This window comes from Anticarsia gemmatalis, chromosome 17, assembly GCF_050436995.1.
Source record: "Anticarsia gemmatalis isolate Benzon Research Colony breed Stoneville strain chromosome 17, ilAntGemm2 primary, whole genome shotgun sequence".
Taxonomy (NCBI): domain Eukaryota; kingdom Metazoa; phylum Arthropoda; class Insecta; order Lepidoptera; family Erebidae; genus Anticarsia; species Anticarsia gemmatalis.
This window is the reverse complement of record NC_134761.1, coordinates 10,291,769-10,314,390: the sequence shown is the minus strand read 5'-3', so window position 1 is coordinate 10,314,390 and position 22,622 is coordinate 10,291,769. Positions and strand designations below refer to the sequence as shown.

The following is a 22,622-nucleotide window of genomic DNA, read 5'->3' as shown; positions in this document are numbered from 1 at the left end:
CTGAATCTCTCGGGCTGCTCGCTTCGTGTGGACCTGAACTGTGGACCTGTTAAAGTGCCTTACTGTTCGTAAGGTAGTACACGGTACCTGCGTCTGCCACTTGTCGCCGGTGGCGTCCCGCTGCTTGACGGCGTCGCGCTGCGCCTGCTCCACGTGGCGCTTGGCCTGCGTGGCGAGCTCCGTGTCCTGCGCCCGCAGCGCGCACGTGACGTGGCGCCACACGCGGCGCGACTCGTGCGCCGCCTGGCGGGACACGGGCGCCACGCGCTTGCGCCGCGGCTTCAGCATGGACACCTCGAACACCACCTCCGTGCGCTGCAAGTCGCAATACCGACATGTCTAATTAACAGACCAAGAGAGAGGAGGCGAATCACCGCGATTCTTTCGCGCATATCGAGCGCGATGCGGCCACAAGAAATGTACCGACGGGCGTGTGATTTTGGAGTAATAGTCTAGAAGACTACCGCAAGAATCCTTTTTTTTTTCTAAACCGTCTAAAAAAGCTTGTAGACACGGTGTATGTGAATAGCATGTTGGTAACGTTTTGCACAGGTTTTGGACAGGTCTAAGACAATGGCCAGTTAAGCAATACTTTACGTACTTCAATACATTCAACAATAACAAGAAGTCATTTAGCAATTGGACAATCATAATTATCACTGTAGTGATTAATAAATGAAACTTGGGAAGACTAAACTTGATCTTGCTTTAATTCTGGTAAAGCCGTGGACAACTTTTAGCTTCACAGTCTGGTGCTGCTGAAATAAGTCGTAATTCTATAGTTTGTTCCACGCGCATTCGGCAAAACTGAATACGTATAGACGAACCCAAACTTGGTGAACCCAATCGGCTTGTGCCGATGGAGTGAGTCGAGTCGGTTTTGTTGTTCGATAAATATTGCTGAACCGAACGTGCCGAACCGAATAGCCCCCTTTACACACACACTGTATGACGCATGAAACAACGATCGCGCGTGAAAGAGCACGCATGTAAGGGGAAAGAAAACACCACGCGCCGCGCTCATCTGTCAAGACCGCGAAGAAAATCGCGAGCGAAGATCGCGCTGCTTTCCCGCGCGTAATCCTGCACGCTCTTAAGAACGTGCGATAAAGTGTAAAGGCGCCTAATATGTTTGTAGCCTAAAACACAATAAAATCACGAAGTAACTCACCCCAGACTCAGTCCACCGTCCGTCCATCCTGGTGTTCCACTCTCCCTGCGCGGTGTAGTACGGTTTCTTATCAACGCCCGCGAACACTTCGCACGTCACCCGGTGTTTCTTGCCCCCATAGAACGGTTTAGTTAAGAACTCGATGTTGGCTTTGTGGCCGGTTTGTACGCACTCTATGACTACGGAGCCACCCAGTTCTATCCAGGGGACTGTTAGTATTGATCTATAGAGGGCGAAAAATAGGCGATTTAGTGCTTATGTTGTCAATATTATTTTGATTTATTTTGTATTATATTGCTCTTGAAGAATGGTAATATTTTAAGTGGGTATACAACGAAACCAAGCAGAAATATTGCTTTTACATTTTAATAATCCTGCTAAAAAACCAAAGTTTAGTCATCTAAGAAAATATCAATCAAAACTGGTTGATGACTTTACTATTTAATTTATGATCATACATATTTGGTTTATTACAAAAAAATATATATTTACCAATCACACGTAAGATTAAGTAAAGGTAGCATTCGGTTCTTAGCGACCGCGACGCGCGACCGCGACCCGCGACCGCGACCGGGTCGCGCGACCCACTGCTTAGTATGGATTTATATGGAGTACTAAACAAATCTAGCGACCGCGACGCGCGACTGGTGGGCGTGGCTAGAGAGCAGCGTGGCGACAGCGACTCGGTCGCATCGAAGGCAGTGCCGTCACGCGACGCAGGCGAGAAGCACATCAAAATGGCGGCATTTTCACCGAACGAGGACGAGAAGTTAATAGAAATAGTTATTAAAAAATGCTTGATTTAACCTACAATATTTTCTGAACTTTTCTTCTTTATAATTCAAATGTTGTTTTATGAGTATTTGCAAGAAACCCTCTTCTTCTCGTGATGTGAAGATTGAATCAATCCTCATTCTTTTTTCTGGAGCCATAGATAATAGCATAATAAGAATATCATCATCTTTTTCATCCTCCAATAGCTGCTGAATAACTTTTTTCCTAGCTGCGGAATAATTGTCCGACATATCATACTGCACTAGAACACAACCGTCACCGCCGTTAAAACTGCGGGAAGAGTGACGATGTCCCCGTCGCTGAAATCCGAAAGCTAGGGTCGCCTCGCGACAGGCGACCATGGTCGCGGGTGGCGGTCGCGCGTCGCGGTCGCTAAGAACCGAATGCTACCTTAAAACTTGTAAGAGGACAATGTTTGTGAAACTAATATTAGAATCTTCGTCTCATTTAGGCTCATTTCCCGTAAACTAAAGAATACACTGTAAAGACTATTTCTTCGATTCGTACAGAATAAACAAATAATAATAAGATAAAGATCATTAAGTTAAACTCACCTGCCATAACCATTAGGGAATGTAAGCGTATACTCTTCACCAGTATCAAGCAGCGTCACAATACCCCGTCCTATGTTATGCACGCCTATCGAGAGTCCGAGGAACTTGCTCTTAGTCCACACCCAAGCTTCGAACTGTATGCGTTTGTTCACATGTTCCGCGTAGAAGGCAGATATTGGCGGGTGGTGCGACACTTGTTCAGCCACGAAGGAGAGCTGGTCTGGAGTACACCAGGGGACTGGGCCGTCGCCTACCTCTTGCTGTTGAAGAATTTTGATTACAAGTTTCATGTCTTATGACCGGTTTCTTAGTACATTTAGCGGTAGTTTATCTATTCAATAGCGTTTTTTATATGAGTTTAAACGTTATAGAATTGATAAACTACCTCTAAATGTACCTCAGAAACCGGGGGTTAGTGTTGTACGTCAAATTGGATCTTTACTGAGCATATTTTAGTTAATCTATGGTAGGTATTGGTTCTGATTTTTTTAGTTATGACATAATAATAAGAAAGGAATTGAGGAAGGTGAATTTTTCAAAAGTATTTGTGGGATATAAAGATATTTTCAAACAAAATTTGATAAAGCAGTAATTTTAGTCTTTATATCACTTGTTACAAGTTTTGCTGTATCCCAACAGGTTTATTTGAAGTTTTTGAGCTAGGGAGACTCTGTTCAGGTGTTGACCTACTATCAAGCCATTTCTCTCATGAATATTATGATGCTCGCAAATAACAATAATTAGTCCAGATTTCAGAGACAACAGAAGTACTTGCTGATGAAATGGCTGTAGACCTTCTTTGCGAGTTTTAACGTAGAACCTTTTACCTGTAGTCTTTCTTACCTTTTCATGATTATTGGAATGCGCATCCGGCAGTGGGTCGAGCTCCCAATGGCATCGGAACACCTCACCCAGGATTGGGTTGTAAGGTTTCTTAGCGACCTGTGACTTGCGCCCCGCGTGGTACGAGCTTAAGTACCAACGGACGACTTGCACCATACGGTCGCGGGGAGTGGGCTGGTCTACTATCCTGGAGACAAGAGTTGCATTGGTAATGTGTATTGAGGGAATGTATGCTCTAATAATTTAACGATTCCTATAATAAAATCCTTCAATTTAATTAAACTTAAGTAAATATCCCCACATTGTTGTCTATTTGAAAACGGTTCGCATGTTTCTAAATCTACAGATGATATGTTGTTTGAAGATTGTCCAGTGTAAAGAGATGAACAGAAGTCGGCTCGGGTAGTTACTATAGCCTAAATCCAGTTACTCATGAGCTCTGGTTGTATTGTTAATGTTATGTTTACCAGCTTTATAATAAACTAGCTGACCCGCGCAACTTCGCTTGCGTCACATAAGAGAGAACGGGCCAAAATTTTCCCCGTTTTTGTAACATTTTTTATTGCTACTCTGCTCCTATTGGTCGTAGCGTAATGATATATAGCCTATAGCCTTCCTCGAGATTTTTTCAAATCGGACCAGTAGTTCCTGAAATTAGCGCGTTCAAACAAACAAACAAACTCTTCAGCTTTATAATATTAAGTATAGATAAATATAAATAGAACTGTATAGTTATCGGTACTTACTTTACAAACTGGTCAGGATGCGCAAAGGAGTCTGCGTACATCTCTAGTAGTGATCGCCTCTCCAAAATAAACGTTGGGAGCACAACCTGTGGTACAATAACAAACATACATATTTATGTCCTTAATTTAACATAATGGGAAAATAAAAAAGAAATACCCAACTGAAAATATTTATTTATTGCCCAGCCTTTTACATAATAATATATGTTATTACAGTGGGCTTCGATGAAATTTTTTTTATGTAGTACAGGACTAAGTATAGCTAAAATATTTTAAATGTAGACCACAGAAAACCCAAAGCCTGTAGATACGAAATGTCTGTAAATTCAATTACAACTTTACGTTTCCCTACCAAAAATGTAGTACCTATTGTAAACAGGAAAATCCGAATGGAACATAATAATTAGTGTCATAAATTATACCATTTACTACTGTGGACTGAATTTGCGTCTTCATTTAAATATAAAAATTTACATGAGTACAACGAATTCAGACAAATGCCTAGATTTATCCATAGGACAGATGTACATCAATCAAATATAAATATCATTGGACAATTCACACACGGTCATTTGATCCCAAACTAAGCAGAACTTGTACTATATAACGAAGTAACTAATGAACATACTGATACACTGATACATACTGACAAACAGTCTCAGACAAATGGACTCGTGCCCAACACACAAATATTTGTTACGGGTGGGATTAGAAAACACCACACGTGGCACTACGGTTTTTCCGGCGAGATGACCACGTTAACCACTGCGCCAAACGTGCAGTTGAAATTCGCAGGCCAAAGTATATATCAAAAAGGTATATACTAAAATTACGGCAAAATCACGTTTTCAAATAAATTTATTGTTATATGCACATGGTTTTATAAGTCTACGGAACCAGAAGTCACGATAAAGGGTAAAAGGCTAAAGGTTTTAGTAGCATACAACAATTTATCACGACGACGTAAAAGCCTTCCTTGCTCGGGAAGAGAGTAGGGATGGAAAATATAAAGTGGCTCGTAAAATGTTTTATTTCTTTGATATCTAATCTCTGAAGGAAACGTTTCTGGTATTTTTATAGTACGGTTTATTGTTTAGATTATTCTGAAATGTTATAATATTCATATAAATTATGTAGAAATAGAAAAATCCCGTAAATTTTATAAAACTTTTAAGATGGATGCATGCACGTTTGTTTCTTTCTGACGCAATGGGTTGATGAAATTAAACGGCTTTTGATAAACTTTGGTAAATATGGATTAACAGCCTACGTGGCTTAGAAAAAAAAACGAGAAAAGCTTTACTAGAAAATGTTGTCTCCCACTATCTAAAGATCCCTGAATCTTTATTAATAGATTTATAGAATAAATCATACGAAACTAGTTTTCTTCAAGGAAATATTTCTGTATTAAGTTAGTAGTCATACCTTAGTGAGATCCATTCCAATCTTGACCTGTGAGAGCAGGTGCGTGACCACGGAGCCGTGGTTCTCCATGGAGCCGAGGTCGCTGTCCGACTCATCTTCGTACAGCGCTGGTGGAAACATATACGACATTAGTTTAATTAGGGGAAAAAGTTAATTTGAGAGAAGAAAGAAGTTATATTGAAGATTTTTATAATGACTAGTGATACCGTCAGCGAAGACCAATATTTATTTGATTTTTGTGTAAATGTACAACAATATTGTACTACTACTACTAGCTATGCGACATCCTCTCGGTCTCAGGCAGCTGAAGAAGGTGTTAAGACTTAACCTCACGTCGTTATTTGTAGATAGGGATAAAAATATCAGATGGCACTTTGTACAGTTATCGATACTCGCAGTGCAAAATCGATAAAGGTAGAACTTTCTTAAGTATCAGATTGTCCCTTAAAACGATCTCTCATAAATTTCATCCAGGAACAAAATCCAGACAACAACAACAATTTTAAGACTTCCTTAACTAAATATATAAGTCTGTAAGTTCTTTTACGGTCGAATACAATGGCTAAATTGCCCATAAACGTACTAGGCTCTACAATGTAGCGTATATTTTAGGGCTCAGGTCGTTCGGACACATTGTATGGTAATAGTACACGCTAGCAAATGATTCAACGAAGCTTAGCCTGTAGTTATTAAGGAGTGAGTACATTTGAGAATGTGCTGCGCCGCATATATGCAGCTGCTATTAAATTATTTTATGGTCGGAGATAGAACAATATCCATATTTTCCTAAGTTATAAAACACGTAAGTCTTGGATGTATGTAAGTTTTATTCTACTGTAAACGAGTCTATTCGCGATTGATGTTTAAAGGCTTACGCTGCTGTTTTTGACGTGGTGGCGGGCGATATACGAGATCTGTGTGTGTAATTGTTTCAAGCATAAAATTGTGACTTGATTTTGGTCAAAGTTGCCAGAATTAAGAGAAAATACTTTTTGCCTCCAGAAATCTTTAAGTTGCGGACAGAAGCTTATGACGTCAGAAAGTGCGTGTGCAACCTATTCTGTCCGATTATTTACTGTCAACGAGTGTCTTGTTATAGGCGACAAGACAACGGGTTGTTACATTTATTTATTCTAACAATGACGCATCTATTGATTCCGACGTCATTGTACTCGTTAAGGGTATCCAAAATTAGTTTCATTTATTTATTCAGTGAATGATGTAACTGTACTTAAAATGGAATAGATTGAACTATGACGTAGAAGTTTGACGTCATAGTTCTTTTTATAATTGGTTTTAGTTAAATCAGATTTTGAAGTAATGATCTAGATTCTAATTTTCTAATCTGATGTAATTTTAAACCTATGTTAAATATAATATCACACCTGTTATACCTAAAGGTGTAGGCAGGGGTGTATGAAATATCTACCCGAGATACGCCATTAACAATGTTTATTCTATGCAATAGGGGGCAAGCCAAACTCCGGGCTGCTATTGAGAATTATTTTGTAACACTTTGCCTGACCCGGGATTCGAACGCGAGACCTTCTGATTAATAATCGGATACACAACCGATCGCGCCATAGAGGCAGTATGGCAGTCAATATAACAAATTACCCGTCAAAATTAGTTTTCACAACATAACACGCGGAAAGCCTTTCTCACTTATGACAAGGCATTTTTCTAGCTTTTGTCGCTTTCCGCTATTCAAAATTACGTCACAGTTTCGTGTGTACGATTCTTTAAGATATTGGTATCGTGACCCGAATAACGTTTAGTTATTGTTATATTAACGTACGGCTTCGAGGAAAGCGTTGGAGTACGTGTGACTCGTCACGTTTAGGAAGTGTTGATTACTTTGTCGATTGAGCCTTGATTTATATGTGACACGTGATTTTATATTGCTTTAATTTATGAAGTCATGAGTAACTTGCGTAACTTTGGTTTTTATATGTTTTTGATATACAAATGCTGAGATCCCGAAGCATTGCTAGAGTTGTCCGGGTTCATGGGTTGTCGTTTTTTATACAAATTATCGCAACGAGCGTATTGCGTATATATGCGTTAAAATAGAAAAATACGCGTGCTATAAGACGTTAGATGCTGGCGACGTATTTTTGCACCCCGACATTAGCCAATCAAGTGTAACATGTGCCGAAACGTCAAGAAACATGAGGCTTCATTTCGTCAATCATCATGTTAATTCTACAGTAGGTATTAGTGGTTATTTGCTTACCGTCATAATCAATCTCTCCATCCCTGGTGCGGGGCAGGTCGACGGTGGGCTGCGACGAGTCCTGCTCGGCCGCGCCCTCCGCCGGACAGTTGCGACTGGCGCTGTAACAATACAAATATACGTTAAAAATATATTTATATGAAAGAATATTTAGAAAATTAAGAACCCATTCATAGCTTATGGGTAAATGTAAGTTAACCTAATCCATAGATAAAGTAACTGAGACTAAGAGAATGAAAATATCTATCAGTATTCGCACTTCATGAGCTAACAAATGCTTATTTAAAAGCGATGAATACGGCCGAACCGGCCGTGAGTTGTTGCTTAAAACGGCAACCTAGGTTTTTACAGAAATATCTTGTATTGTGAAAGACAGATTCTTATAAAGTGACAGGTAACCAGACAAATACTAAAAATATTAAGACTCGGCTCAAATCGGTAGTGGTGTAGTGGTGAAAATATTAAATAAAATAAAGTCAAACAAGTTTTGAAGACAAATGGCTACTTATTGCTGAAACAAGCACAACAAAACACATTTTTCCTTCATATCCCGAGGATTTATGTCGAAAATTTTAACAGTTTCCGTCTAAAAACTACAGTAAACTAAAACAATAAATTGTGTACATTCCCGCGCGAGTAACTTTATAGTTATCTATCATAGATGTGGACAAACAGGACTTATCTGGCGTTTAACATAACAGAGCACTATAAGATAAAGCGACACTCGTTATTAATGGGCTATGTCATTGTAAGAAAAGTTGTATGAATTACAATCAAACTGATAGTTCAAGTTTATAGTACTAATCTTCGATATAACTATGTTTGAAAAGCCCGGAAAGCTTCTGTTTTTAAACGACCACAAAGTATTCTCTAGCCTCTTTAAAGGATCATGTAAATTTTCAAATTTACCTTTCTTTCCTTTAAAGAGCCTATAAAAGATTCTTCAGAATCTTGTGGCAAAAGGAATGAATCTTATCACACAATATTGATTTAAAACAAACGTAATCAAGAATGATCCCCAATTATACGTAAATATACGACGACACCTTGGAATGCTTACTTATACCTTCCTGCGTCACACGCACCAACAAAATAAAGATTACAATTTACAGGAAACATTCCGGTATAAAAATCCATGACCTTCTGCCCTAGACATTAAAAAGTCCTTAAACACACGACCTAGACCTACATGCGTGTACTTCTCTCAGCATGAAACTCCATTAATCCACCCGAACACAGCCGAAGTTAGCCGATGTTCTCCGAAACAACACGAAGTAATTAATACAAGTTGATTGTGCCATAAATGTTTGACGGTAGGCTGTCTATTAAGTAATTGAACGTTACGATTATTACGAGGTGTATAGGCTTTACGCGCGATAAGTACGGGGTTATGATTTAATAGTCGTTGTGAATTAGTGTTATGAACGGTGTATTAAAGTACGCATACAAAGTAGCTGAATTAAACTACACTTTTGGTATTATAACACTAAAATTATACACTATAGCATTACATTTTCGTAGCGACAAATGAAATGCTTGAATAGGTACAGGATGTTTACCTAATATTTAAAGCCTTATTTCCATTTACATTCTAATCGAGGTAAATTTTCCAGAATGAAAATCACATTACATACAGAAATTATACCTGATTTAGCGCTTCGCCAAATTTGAAGCTCATATGCAAAAAGGTTATTATAACTTTATCATTATTCAGAACAGGCACTAGATAATCGAATAAACATACAAATCAAACTAACATTTAACCTTCAAGATCATTAGTAACATCAAAATAAATCCCTAAAGCCAAACTAATGATTACATATAAAGCGAATTAATACGCCTTAGAGCCGCGCTAAGGCAAACGGCAATTATCGAATCCCAATGGTATTGGAAGCGAACACCTTCGTTAGCAACGGTCGCGGATGGATGTAATACGATCGAGGGCTTCGGGGATTATAGATAGTGATAGATTAGGTTTATGGTATCGGTAGAAGGACGGGTTTTATTGTAAGGGTCGATTTTCGTGTTTTTGTTAAGACAAATTGCGTAATAGGATATAGGACTTGTATAGGTGGCTTGTAATTGCTTAAAGTTCCTTTCGAGTATACTTTAAGTAAGTAATATGGAAATAATCAAGAACTTTAAAGCATTTTAGCAGATATTTGTCTACACTCTTTAGATTTAAATGACATATTTTTACAAGTCTTATATGGTATGAAACAGATGAATATTAAATCTGGTCAATTAATCTACGACCTTAAGTCCCGCAAAACGCTTAGTCTATTTCATATTTTCTTCACTGAAGAAAGAAACATGTATTTCTTATAAAAAGTCTGTACAAAATAATATCAAAAAGTGAAAATCTATCTGCAAAACCAACAGTTTTATTCAAACGTATCTATTTTCTATCGTGCGTTTCAAGTCAAGTCACAGACCGTATATCAGAGAGCACCGTGCCATCAATCTGTCACGTGTTGCAGGTGGCGCCACCGTCGCCTCTACGACAACCTATTTATTATTTAACTTGAGCGACATACGATACATGACTCCGAGCAGAGTGATATATTTTGATTCTGTGTTTGTGCTGCGAATATATATTAGAGTTATATATTTGGCTTTGGTTTTCCTGGCTCTATGAAACGTAACTTAACGTAAGAAAATGTCTTATAATATACTAATGAACAAGGAAGTACATATGTAACAACTGTTCATCATGCATATCGGCGAAAAATATGAAGTGATTATGAGAAAGAAACCTTATGTTCAGTTTATTTAATGAGGATTCCTGCGTATCAATGTAAAAAGGCGAAGACTACGCAAGGATTTATACTACGACGATCCCTACATACATTTCCTTGACTTACAATAATAGTAGGTAATATTAGTCGGCAAACCTCAAGCGGCACAAACTTACGTAACCTTACAGAGTAATTACAATTACGTCTATCCAAATAAACGTGCTGTTTACATACCTAGGGCCTAACTATAATGTTAGGCTTGCTACACACATATCGGGTCACACACACATCACACATCACGGGTCGGCATGGTCGGTCCTTCAGTATTTATCGAACAACAAACCGATTTGCAGCAATTACTGCACTGATTTGGCTTGTACCTATCGATAAGTTCCTTCGGGTCCGATCGTCACGCAACAGTTGAGACATTCAGTTGCGGCGATGTCGTGCGACATTTTTGCCGAACATTCATGTACAATATGTATAGATTTTGCCGCCCGGCTGGGCCGATGAATGCCACTCCAAATACGTGTGTACTAAGCCTTAGGTCTAAACACACGGCTTAGATAATCTGTACCGTGGGGTGCGTTAACATACGGAGAACTAACAAAGTTAGTAGTTAGTACAAATATCTGGACCGCACAATTAGCACAGGGGTAAGGGCAAGAGATACAATCACGCCTGTGGTTGAACACTGCGGAAAGACAAATAATGTTATGTTGTGTGCACATATTCGTCTCTGTCGCTCTAAATGTAACGCGAATGTTTTAGTTATGTTCTACTACTACTAATCTATACTAAATATTACAAAGCTGAAGAGTTTGTTTATTTGCTCGAACGCGCTAATCTCAGGAACTACCTACTGGTTCGAATTGAAAAAAAAATATATTATTTTTGTGTTGAATAGACCATTTATCGAAGTAGGCTTTAGGCTATATAACTTCACGTTACAGCCATTAGTCGTTGAGAAGCAGTGCAATTTTTTACCAAAACGTGGCAAATTATGACCTATTCTCTCTTATGTGACGCAAGCGAAGTTGCGCGGATCAGCTAGTGTTAAATATTCATTTTAATATTTATGGGGGAAGATTTTGGGGGAGACCTTTGCCCAACAATGGGACAGTACAGGATAGTAATATAATGCTAATGAGTGGTGGAAATAACACATGAGTACTGTCAATAAAAAATATAGTTCAAGCAACGAAAGCCTTTTTAAACCTTGTATCAATAAAAAATATACGTTTTTTGTCGGGAATTGGTCCTTAAGCTGTTAAAAGAATAATTAATACCATTATTTTGTCCAACGAATAAGCTCTCAGTAAAAGGGACGAAAGCCAGAGAACATGCATTATTTAAGGTAGCACGTAAATTAACGTCTATTGGCTATTTATTAGGGAGATTAAACGTAAATAACATTTTAATCTTACCTTCGTCTTTGTTAATGCGTTACCTTGGTGATAGAAAACGTGTAAAAGCAGCATTATAGAAATGTATTAAGGAATAGGAAACAGATAGTATTAAGGCAATGAATTCATTAAAACTGAGTGGGTTCTCTATTCTAAAGAGATCAGGAAAGAAAAGGTTTAATTCCCGAAATCTTATAGGCATGTTGAAATTGAATGCTTGTTTATACAGAGATAGAATGATACAATTTCAGATTACATACAGTATATTAATTTATGAATATAAAACATTGTAACAAAGGTCTATAATTAATCTAATGTATTTGAGGTAAAACCATTTTTTTCCTTTTACACAACATTCGATATGAACTCGATAACTGGAATTACATAAATATTATAAGTGAAAATTACTTTACGCATTAAATTGCGCCTAACTTTAGTAATCCACGACTTTTTTCGCATCGCGATTCTTAATTTGGCTAAATGCCGATTTTCGCCAACAAAATGGTACTAATAAAGTCATTGAAATTATATTTTAATGTCTAATTATTTCGACAGCAAAGCAACCAAGTTGAAACAAAAGTCTAGTCTAAGAATACGATGCCATCACTATTCTTTATTAAAGTGTTTCAAAAAGAAAGGCCTTTTACATTGAATCATTATACTTATTAATACAATTTTTCTTCATTATTTTGTATCTCAAATTCTAGAATGAAAAGCTAAGTAAAATATACTATACTTAACACGATACAAAAAATGGCATTATCTAGTCTCTGTAGACCGAGCCTCGATTGTTGTCTGCATAATAAAGTATTTAAACAAATCTATATACTTAAATAAAAATAAATGCGACGGGAGGTCGTGGGTTTGATTCCCACAAGGGATAATTATTCGTGCGATCCACAAATAATTGTTTCGGGTCTGGTTGTACTTTGTGTCCGTTGTTTGTATGTTTGTAAAAGTCCCCGCGACACAACAGCAATTCTTAGTGAGGGAGCTGTCTTTATAAACAAAAAAAAAATGTAACGTGCATAACTTTTGAACAACTAAAATAAGTTAGGATTATTTTTTTTAAATATGTTTGTACCTGTCGGGGCAAGGTTTGTATGGGATCGATGGGATTAAAATTCCCATGGGAATAAAATCAACGAGATAAAATTTTCCTACAGTAGAAGTCAATCCAATCAGCTAGTATTTAAATATATTAAAACTGATTTACAAACACAAACGAACGCTTTCATAAATAAAGTACAATAACTTCCATTATTCAGTAACCGCGACCGAGCAGTTTTATTATAATGTGTTGCGTGTATTTTCATATAGTAAGCCAATTTATTGCGTACACACTTTTGTCCTTGGTTAATCCACGTGGAAGTTAAATCACGCAGAAAATAGGATTTACTATTGACACTTACACAACGGAAAGAAACTAATCCTTATTTAAATTCGATGAAGTTTCAACGCTCACAATATATTTAGGTACTTTGAATTTACAAGAATGAAAGACTGTTAAAACGTGTAAAACTAAAATATCAATGTTGAGTAACTACTGTGAATAATATACACAGAGTTGAGTACAAACTCTGCGTTTCTGAATATAATTTACTCCAATAGGAGTATAATGCGATTGCACCTAATAAGGTGCAATTATCTTGATGACAATGAATTATAACAGAATATATATCCTTGTGTAAATTATATGTAACTTACCAATTACGTCAGTAGGTATGACGTACTGATAGCTACACTACATTAGGCAAGAATCTAAACGTCAGTTCATATCGATAGAAATCATGCAAGGCAGACATATAGCAGCAAATACGAAAACTGTAATTTCCGGACACACTGATGGCCGGCAGCGCGAGGAGGTGCCCTTCCGTTTCACAGAAAAAATATATGTTTACTTACAACACAGTGCAATCAAATATAGCTTTACAAATATCTCCCCCCCCCATCTTAAACTTCCTTAACCCCACTCCTCCTCTATAACTTTTCTTTCTCTCTCTTCACATAAAACATAGCTATCCTGATATTTATGTTGTACTTACAACACAGTGTAATCAAATATAGCTACACGCTCACAATATACAAATCTCTTTCCTCCACTGACATGAAAGACCACCCCCCTCTGTTTCTTTTCTTTTTGGATCTCTCTCTATAAAAACTCATCTATTTTGATATTTTTGATCTTCGTATTTGAAAACTTACGTAGCTTTACAAAACTAGCTGCTATATAAAATGTATTGGTATTGGGACATGACCCACATCCTTTTAACTCAGTCCCATCTTCATTGGCGCTGCGGTACTACTAATAGTTCACCAGCAATTCCCAACGGTGGGATAAACGAATGGGTCTTATTGAAAAGGGTTACCTATGTCGATAAATTGAATTGGAAACAGGCGGAAATCTATTGAAAGCCAATGATTAAGGACGAAACCCTTTGCCGAATGCTAACTGTGTGTTAGTTCGGCTATTTGTACAGAGATAAAACACATTGAAAAAAATCGGTACTAAGGGAAGGGTACTACAATAAACAGTGCCTAGAGGGCAAGTTTTGTATGCTTACCAACATCTAGAACACCAAAATCATAATATACTAGAGGATAGTACAATTTTATCCATTGCTGTGGGAATTGTGATCCCATACAAACCTTGTCCCGACAGTTACATCATATGAAAATAAATATTTTCCGATTTATGTTATTCAAAAGTTATGCGCATTGCGCCTATATACATTTCTGTGATTCATTTTAATCAATTTCGATTATTATAGGATAGGATTTAGAGCCGAGTATTGTGCTTTTACTAAAGTAAATAAATAAATCTAGACAGTAAACAAATAGTCCAGCTTTCATGGAAAAGTCTACGTTTACAAGGTTAGCCACAACAAAAAAGCGGTTCAACTTAATAACCTGCGTAGTTACTACAGTCACGATACCAACATCACGTAAATCAGATTAAATAGTTATAATTACATTTTGGCCGTGTTTATTACCTAGTTATGGTCTGATAAAAACTAACCTAGATTTAGACGCGCCCAGGTTCAGACGGATCGAAGTAACCGTGACTACGTTACATAAGACCTAGAATATTCTTTCAGTATTGTGAAACTGAATGTGAATGTAGTCATATAAGAGCGTAATAAATAATATAGTCTTTCTTTATGTGTAAACTTCGTCTACGCCGCCTACGCCGTAGCAAGCTGATTTGCTACGAAACCGTAGCGCTCGCATAGGTCTTGCCAGGCACTATTTTATTTAATATCTACTAAATTTAGATTGAATGAAAGTCGAGGCGAATAATAACTCAATATTCAATTCTAGCCAGAAACGTGTATTGCGTTGACAACATTATTTAGCCTGCGTCTTCCCCAGTCTTTTTATTCTATTTTATCTAATGGTTAGTGGTCAATCTAGTGTCAAAGATCTTCAAGACATCCAAAAGGCTTAACGATTGTTATCATAATAGATTACAACCGTGACAGACTTTTTGCGTGCCCACCGAAACATGGAGACGCTCAGCTCAAATATCTCTATGCGGTCATCTATATATGAAATAACCACGCCAAGGGTTGCTTACCTACTGCACAGATCGTTTACTAGCCATTGAACGCAACTGGCTATGAGCGTATTTTTATGTATGACCTCACTGGTGTTTTCACTGGAAAATTCTACTGTTGAAATGAACAATTCATTCAAATTTTACACAATAAAACTAACTAGCTAACTTAAACCGTATAAAACGAGGGTAAAATATTCACAAACATAAACATTAATACAGCTAACGATAATAAAAGAGAGGAAGCGTCCCAAACGGCATACATTTAAACGTTGAAAGCGGCACATAAGTCCTTATTACAGTATTATATAAACATGCAAATCTTATTATGAAACGGGGCATTAGTAGGGCGCGTAAATAATACGTTTCGGGGCTAATACAAAGGTCGCGGCGAGTCCGGCCTTGTGCGAAATGTATGTGCTAGATGTAAACGAATCGGATTATGTTTTGGCAGGAGATGAAGGCCGTTGCTAGTCATTTGGGAGTACGATGTTATTGTAGAGGCGAACTAAGCACTTGTGATTAAGCTATCTGACATTGTCATTTACGTGTACATGCCTGTGATTATGCAGATAATAAGGAGCTTTTGAAATTGTCAATCAATATAGTAATAGTTAGTTTAACAAGAAAATCAATACAGGAAGATAATAGTTTGAAATTCCTTTCCTTATTACTTGTTAATACCAAATCGTTTCAAGAAAACTGATGGTTAAATAAATAGAGAAACACCCTAAGACCACCATCCACTGAGACATGATGTTTGAAAAAAGCAGCAAAGTTTGACAGCACATTTTTTTTAAATACAACTCCCGCATTAAGAATTGCTCTTGTGTCGCGGGGACTTTTAAAAACATACAAACAACGGACAAAGATCCAAAACAATTATTTGTGGACAGTGTGTGAATCAACCATTCCTTTTAATACACCTTTGGTTATTTGCCTTCACACCTTCAGGTATAATATACTGATATTTTAATTAAAAGCAATTTACGAAACAAATACACCTACGCCGGAGTACAGTCCCGGAAACCGTACTTAATAATGAAGGTGCTTATTATACCGTATTCTACTCTGATACAGTCTAAAAGAGAATAACAGAAGTATTAATATAAAACCTGGTATTATTACGTAACAGTTCAGCTCTGTTTGTTTTGTAAGAGTCCTTGGCCGCACCGAGCTTGTGGCTTTAAGCACTACACTCAAATCGAGTGGTTTGTACTTACACTTTTGATATTTAGGTCGCTGTGTATTCAAATTATATGATTTTTATGTACTATCGTTTGTAGTAAATAAGAGATTCTCAAGATTCTTCTCTCTCTTATGTAATGAGTGTGCTTTATACCTGACCTTTTTCGAATTCGGATGTATGATTTATTTATTGTGTATAAGAAACAAAAGAAATACAGCAGTGTACAGTGTACACATTGCTGTCTTTGCTTGAACCGATGCACATGACGTTATGAATCAAATGGTTATTCTTATTTTAACGTGTAAGAAGAAGTCTATGATATTAAACCAATGTTTCAGCACTTCTGAATAAGCATCAGCAAGCTTTTCAGGTCAAAATTTTGTTTTCATACATTTGCTATAATATTATCTATTGGATAAATTATCAGACACCTAACCATAAGCCGTGAGCATAAGCAAATGGTTTATAGAAATCAGTAAATCAGTAGTTTTGGTTACGAATTTGAATTATTTTGATGTAGATACAAAAAATACACTAAGCGGAAAAAAATACTTCCCAACATTATAAGTAAAAAAGTACACCCACATTCCCAAGACCATCTGTTCTCGAAACGAAATTAATGAATGTAATATTCTACCTACATCCAGACCCTAATTTACTGTAAGAAACGTACCTATTTATATAATAACAACAATATATCAGCTACTAAATAATTCTCCCTACTTTCATTTATGAGGCATAATGGCAATTTTTTTTTTCTTATCAAAGACCTTCGTGGTGAAACTAGGTAATTTATAGGCCTTGTTTCCTATATTATTATTTTCTGAGTAATAAATAGTTACACGTAGTTGTAATATTACTAATAATATATTTCCTAATATTAATATATCCTATTACTAATATATTTCCAATAATTTATCTGTAACAAAATATTTATTTCATAATACAAACTGATTCGACGTCGTGGGTGTTTTTACCATTGCTGGGCAAGGGTCTCCACCCGAACGAGGGAAGTATAAGTGTGTTTCGCTTTATAGTAATTTAAAATAACAATTTGGTATTAAAGCAACCGCTAGATGGCAAGACATTACTAGCTCTTCATCTAAAAAGGTGGACAGTGGTATTTAGCAAGCTTTTTACCATAACTGATGTGGTTATTTTGATAAACAATACCAAAAAAGCTGAATACCACAATAAAATACTCTAAATTACTAAAACTATTGAAACTTTAACTACCATAAAGTAAAAAAACGATTGGTGACCATTCCTCTACTCAAAGAGAATTACGGCATAATTAAAAATGCTTAAACAACAACTTAACAAGGATTTAGTAATACACTTCAAAGGAATAATTACCCAAATTTTCAGTTGATAGATTAAAAAGGTCTCTGTAATTACTTAAATCGTTGATTTTATCTGGACTAATCTTTTAAACAGGCTTTTATTCCTTTCAATAAGAACCATTTGTTGTAGACCTATTACAGTAATGGAAACGTTATATGGTAAAGTATGACAAGATGTATGAATGTTGATGAGGAAAAAGTATTTAAAGATGTGACCTTCTTTAGTTACCTACTGCAAGACTCTTTTCAAATGTGAAAACCTTTCTTACATTTTAGATTAACTGGGGACGAGTAGTTATCAAGAGTTACTTTTTGTGTTAGGAATGGTGTACTAAAAGCATAAAACTCTTTCCTAATCTGCAAGTAGACCCATGCCCCGCAATGGGACAGTAATGAAATAAATCTGAAATTCTTAAATGAATTCCTGACAACGTCTGTAATATAATTAAATCCACCACGCTTTGTTCCCATGGGCGCTAGCAGGCATAATAGACCAAAACCCAAGACACTTATTAAGATCCCTGAAACCTTATTTTACTTCATGCACTTTAATACAAGCCTGACGGTTACGAGTACTACGCATTGTATCATCAAAATGCCATAAAACATTATGATAATGTTGGTTACTCTGACCTCATATTGTGGTACACAATAGCATTAGTACTAATCATACATTATTATGCAGTCTCCCAATTTGCATGATTTAATGATCTAATTTTGATTAGGTGCGGTCAGGTGCAAATTAATCATAAACGCAAACGTGTCGTGGCATTTGCATTATAATAAATTCTCTGTCTACAAAGGAATAAATAATGTATATAATTAAGTTGTTGTTTTCATACCATTTTGCGAAAAATAATTCATTAATATTGATCAAATTTTGTTCTTTAGGTGCTCGTAAATTGACTGAAATGTTGCGATGTGTTTGATCAAATTCGTTTCTGGCGAAAGCCCACTTTATTATCAACATCGAATAATATTATGATATGTTTCATGACGATCTTTCTTACGGATAATGTGTTGCAAAGAGAACCCCTACTTACATATCAGTAACATCGCACATTTGAATAAAATATAGCATGTTTGAAACGTGGGCCGGTGAAATAGTAAAGTGCCCTTTCAAAAGCGACTGGACGTTAAATAGTTTAAAGGTAATAAAGATAACTACGCCTGTAGAGATTGCAACGATTTGGATGCATTCCATAACGACTGTCAAAAAATTGGCAAAGACAGAGGGATTTTGTAAAACCTTTGCCCAACAGTGGGCGTTGGGACTGTTCTGTAAGAGTATGAAAGTAATGAAAGTCTAGACGGGCATTTTAATCAATATTGGAACACTGCCCACGAAGAAAAGGGAATGATATTTATTATTTCGTCATGTAACTAAGTCTTATTGCAAAGTTTTTTTATGATTTATCTGCAATCAGTCGCCAGGCTCCAATCAGACGAGTGGACAATACACTCACTTTCGGCCATTTTCTACTCAACAACGAATAGTGGGTATTTTATTTACCTTCACACCTTCAGGAATAACGAGCGTGATGAGAAAAAAATCTTAAAAAACTCAGTTATCTCTGCAGTGTGGTCAATATTTATTAAAATACAATACTATTGTACTGATTCACAAAAGAAAAAGGCGTGATACTATAGAAGCCTTTTAATAGTTAACAAAGAAGTAACCTTGAACCTGCCCTTGGAACAGCTCGTAACCTTTGTAGAATGTCGCTAATGGCTGCCATAGATTTACTATGGGGGTGGCGACGATCGATCGCCAGGGAATGGTCGACTGTGAGCTAAAGTTACTAATGTATTATTACTAACTCTATATTAGAATAGTATGACGTGTTAGAATTCTATATGTATGAGATTGGCACAAGATATGGTAGAATCGCAGAGAAACAAAGAGGTTTAGACTGAGCAGAGTAGAATGACGAAGATGAAGTTACAGTTATTGCCGAATGTTTGGAAAACGATGAAGAATGACGATACCGTGGCAGAATTTGAGAGAGATGAAATCGACGTGGTTAGAACAGATCATGATAGCAGAAGATCAACAAGAATGGAGGTCGAAATGAAGCCTTGCCATTGCAGTGGGATGACACAAGCTAGCAATAACTGAAACAATGTGGGAATCTAACACACGCCCCCACACGCAATGGTAGCGACGGGATTGCCACTGAAATGACTTTAACCTGGTCTTTGTCTATACTTAGAGATAGCAGTAATATCAAGAACGCAAGCCATTGTCTAAATGCAGCATTGGAATGTTTTCTACTGAATACCCATTCTCAAGAGACTATGAAGATTATTACAGTTGCATTCCAAAATGGAGTCTTACTGGAATTATGTAAACCAAAATAATGTTCTATGTTCACTTGCCTGGGTGTTAATTTATCTATATAAGTATGTATTTAGAAGTATATGAGTATGTTTATCAGTTATTTGGTTACCATAGCACAAGCTCTGCTTAGTTTGGCATCAAATGACCGCGTGTGAGTTGTCCAATAATATTTATTCCCTTATTTACTCACTTATTTCCTAACACATTCGATATTTAATAAATAAACATAGCATAATTACATACCAGCAAAATAAATACAGGCTTAAATAACCTTGAATAAATATACATAAAGAAATCTTTCATGATATTGTAATTTGTTGGGTTCAAGGTCGAACAATCATAGTAATAGGGGTGGTATTGAGAAGGCGGACCACGGGCGGTCTACGATCGTACCATTGTTCAAATAGTATTTAGATTGGGCTATTGTTTTTGTTAGTCGTAGGGAATAATAGGAATTGAGTATTGATAAGGTTTTGTACGGAAGTTTGGGGAGACTTTTAGATTACAATGGGATATACTTGGCGACATTTGGTTTCTAATGAGATAACATAGCAAAAACAAATGGTGGGGCTTAGAAAAGATACCTAGTAAATTATAAATGCGTATTCTAGGAATAACATAAAAGTGGGCTCTTATCGTAAAAAGATAAAATGCAATTTTGCTGACTAGAGTACATTTGCTTAGATATTGTGTGTATTTTTTAATCTATCTATGACAATCTAAATACTAAAATATCCGTCATTATCCGTCACGGTTTCGCGTAAAACTGCAAAACCAATAAAAATTACAACAGGGAATATATTTGTTTGCATCCTAAGCACGCGGGGTACAATTTTCAAACAAAAATAACGCTATAATTTGCAGTCAAAATACAAAACATTTCATTATAATAATGTACCTAAATTATTATACAAAGTAACATTGGTCACCTTATTAGATGACAAAACTTCCATAAACGTGATACTAGCAGGAAATAACGTAAATTTCCTTCTCTCGAAATAACCGAAACAACTGAAACGTTAACTAAACGTGGCTCGGTTACGTTAACTTAATTACTTGTACACTGCGCTATAATTACTTAAGCTTAATTTATGGTTTAATGCAACCGGTCGCGGTAGTTTAGATACATAATGCGAATACATTTTCAACTGTATTGTGGTGGAGATGGATTAGTATATTTAGGGTTTCGTACGGGGGTAAAACATGAACCCTATTATTAAAACTTTGCTGTATGTCTGTCTGTCAGCAGGCTGTAGTTCATGAACTTTTTTTATAAATAATAGTACGGAACCTATCGTGCGAGTTCAACTAACACTTGGCAGGTCTTATTTAAGGATAGTTATTTAAATATGCCAAGCGATGTAGCCTTTAATAGTCTTGCGACTTTACACATGATTCTTTACTCTATACACAAAGTCTGTACCTACATACAATAAATAAGTGGCGATCAAATAAATCGATAGCGATTCAAACAGCAAATGAATCGAAAGAAAATACGTGTAATAAAACCTATTGGTATAGTGTAGTCCAGTTCATTGTTGTTTTGCTTATCTCATTCATATACAATTATACAGTTTCAAAATTGACTAAAAGTGATAAAACACTGTAAGTATAATTAATCATACTGTACAATTAATCAGAGCTTACACCTCGTTTATTAGTAAGATAGTTACTACGTAAATACACTAAATTGGGACGATATAGAATCGCAGATAAGACGTTTCAATTGCGTTTACTCATCAATTTGTTCTAACGACCACTGCTCTACAATCGATCGAAATGTTAAGTAATGAAAAACTTATTAAAATATTGAAGTAAAATATCTATATTTAATTTACAGCTATCTGTAATTTTCCCCCATGGTTACATGTGCGAGCGAGATGCACAATACTCTCTACACTTGCTAGAGTGAGATGTCAGATAGTTGACAGTCTCCACCGCAAGAGGGCAGTAGCCGAGGATTGCAGTGAAGCCTGACTACTGAACCGTAATCCGTTCTCATAAAGATATTAACTTGGGTTATTATAACTCTTTAAGTAGTAATGAATCCGTAGTTGGTCTACATATTAGCTTCGAGGATTATGTTGATTGGTATTCATCGGTTTATGAACTGTTAATTTAGTTAAGCCTTTGATTGTTTGTACTAATATCATAAATTAAAAAATCTGCCTGTTACGGCTGAACCACCGAACCTAAAGTTTATAATAGACATACTAGAAATTTCGTGAAACAGGCTATAAACCAATAGTTGGCCAAAAATCCTCAAACAGTAATATTTA

General features: G+C 36.4%; 1 protein-coding gene across 1 annotated transcript in view; it reads right to left on the bottom strand.

Moving 5' to 3' along the window:
* LOC142980227 (oxysterol-binding protein-related protein 9) overlaps positions 1 to 22,622 on the bottom strand; it is a 117,648-nt gene that overhangs the window by 3,782 nt on the left and 91,244 nt on the right. Inside the window, exons 9-15 of the mRNA XM_076125565.1 lie at positions 7,771 to 7,871; positions 5,535 to 5,641; positions 4,110 to 4,195; positions 3,364 to 3,550; positions 2,521 to 2,780; positions 1,172 to 1,394; positions 88 to 315 (exon numbers count right to left, since the gene is read on the bottom strand). Coding sequence (XP_075981680.1) covers positions 88 to 315; positions 1,172 to 1,394; positions 2,521 to 2,780; positions 3,364 to 3,550; positions 4,110 to 4,195; positions 5,535 to 5,641; positions 7,771 to 7,871 — 1,192 coding nt within the window. The remainder of the gene's footprint in view (positions 1 to 87; positions 316 to 1,171; positions 1,395 to 2,520; positions 2,781 to 3,363; positions 3,551 to 4,109; positions 4,196 to 5,534; positions 5,642 to 7,770; positions 7,872 to 22,622) is intronic.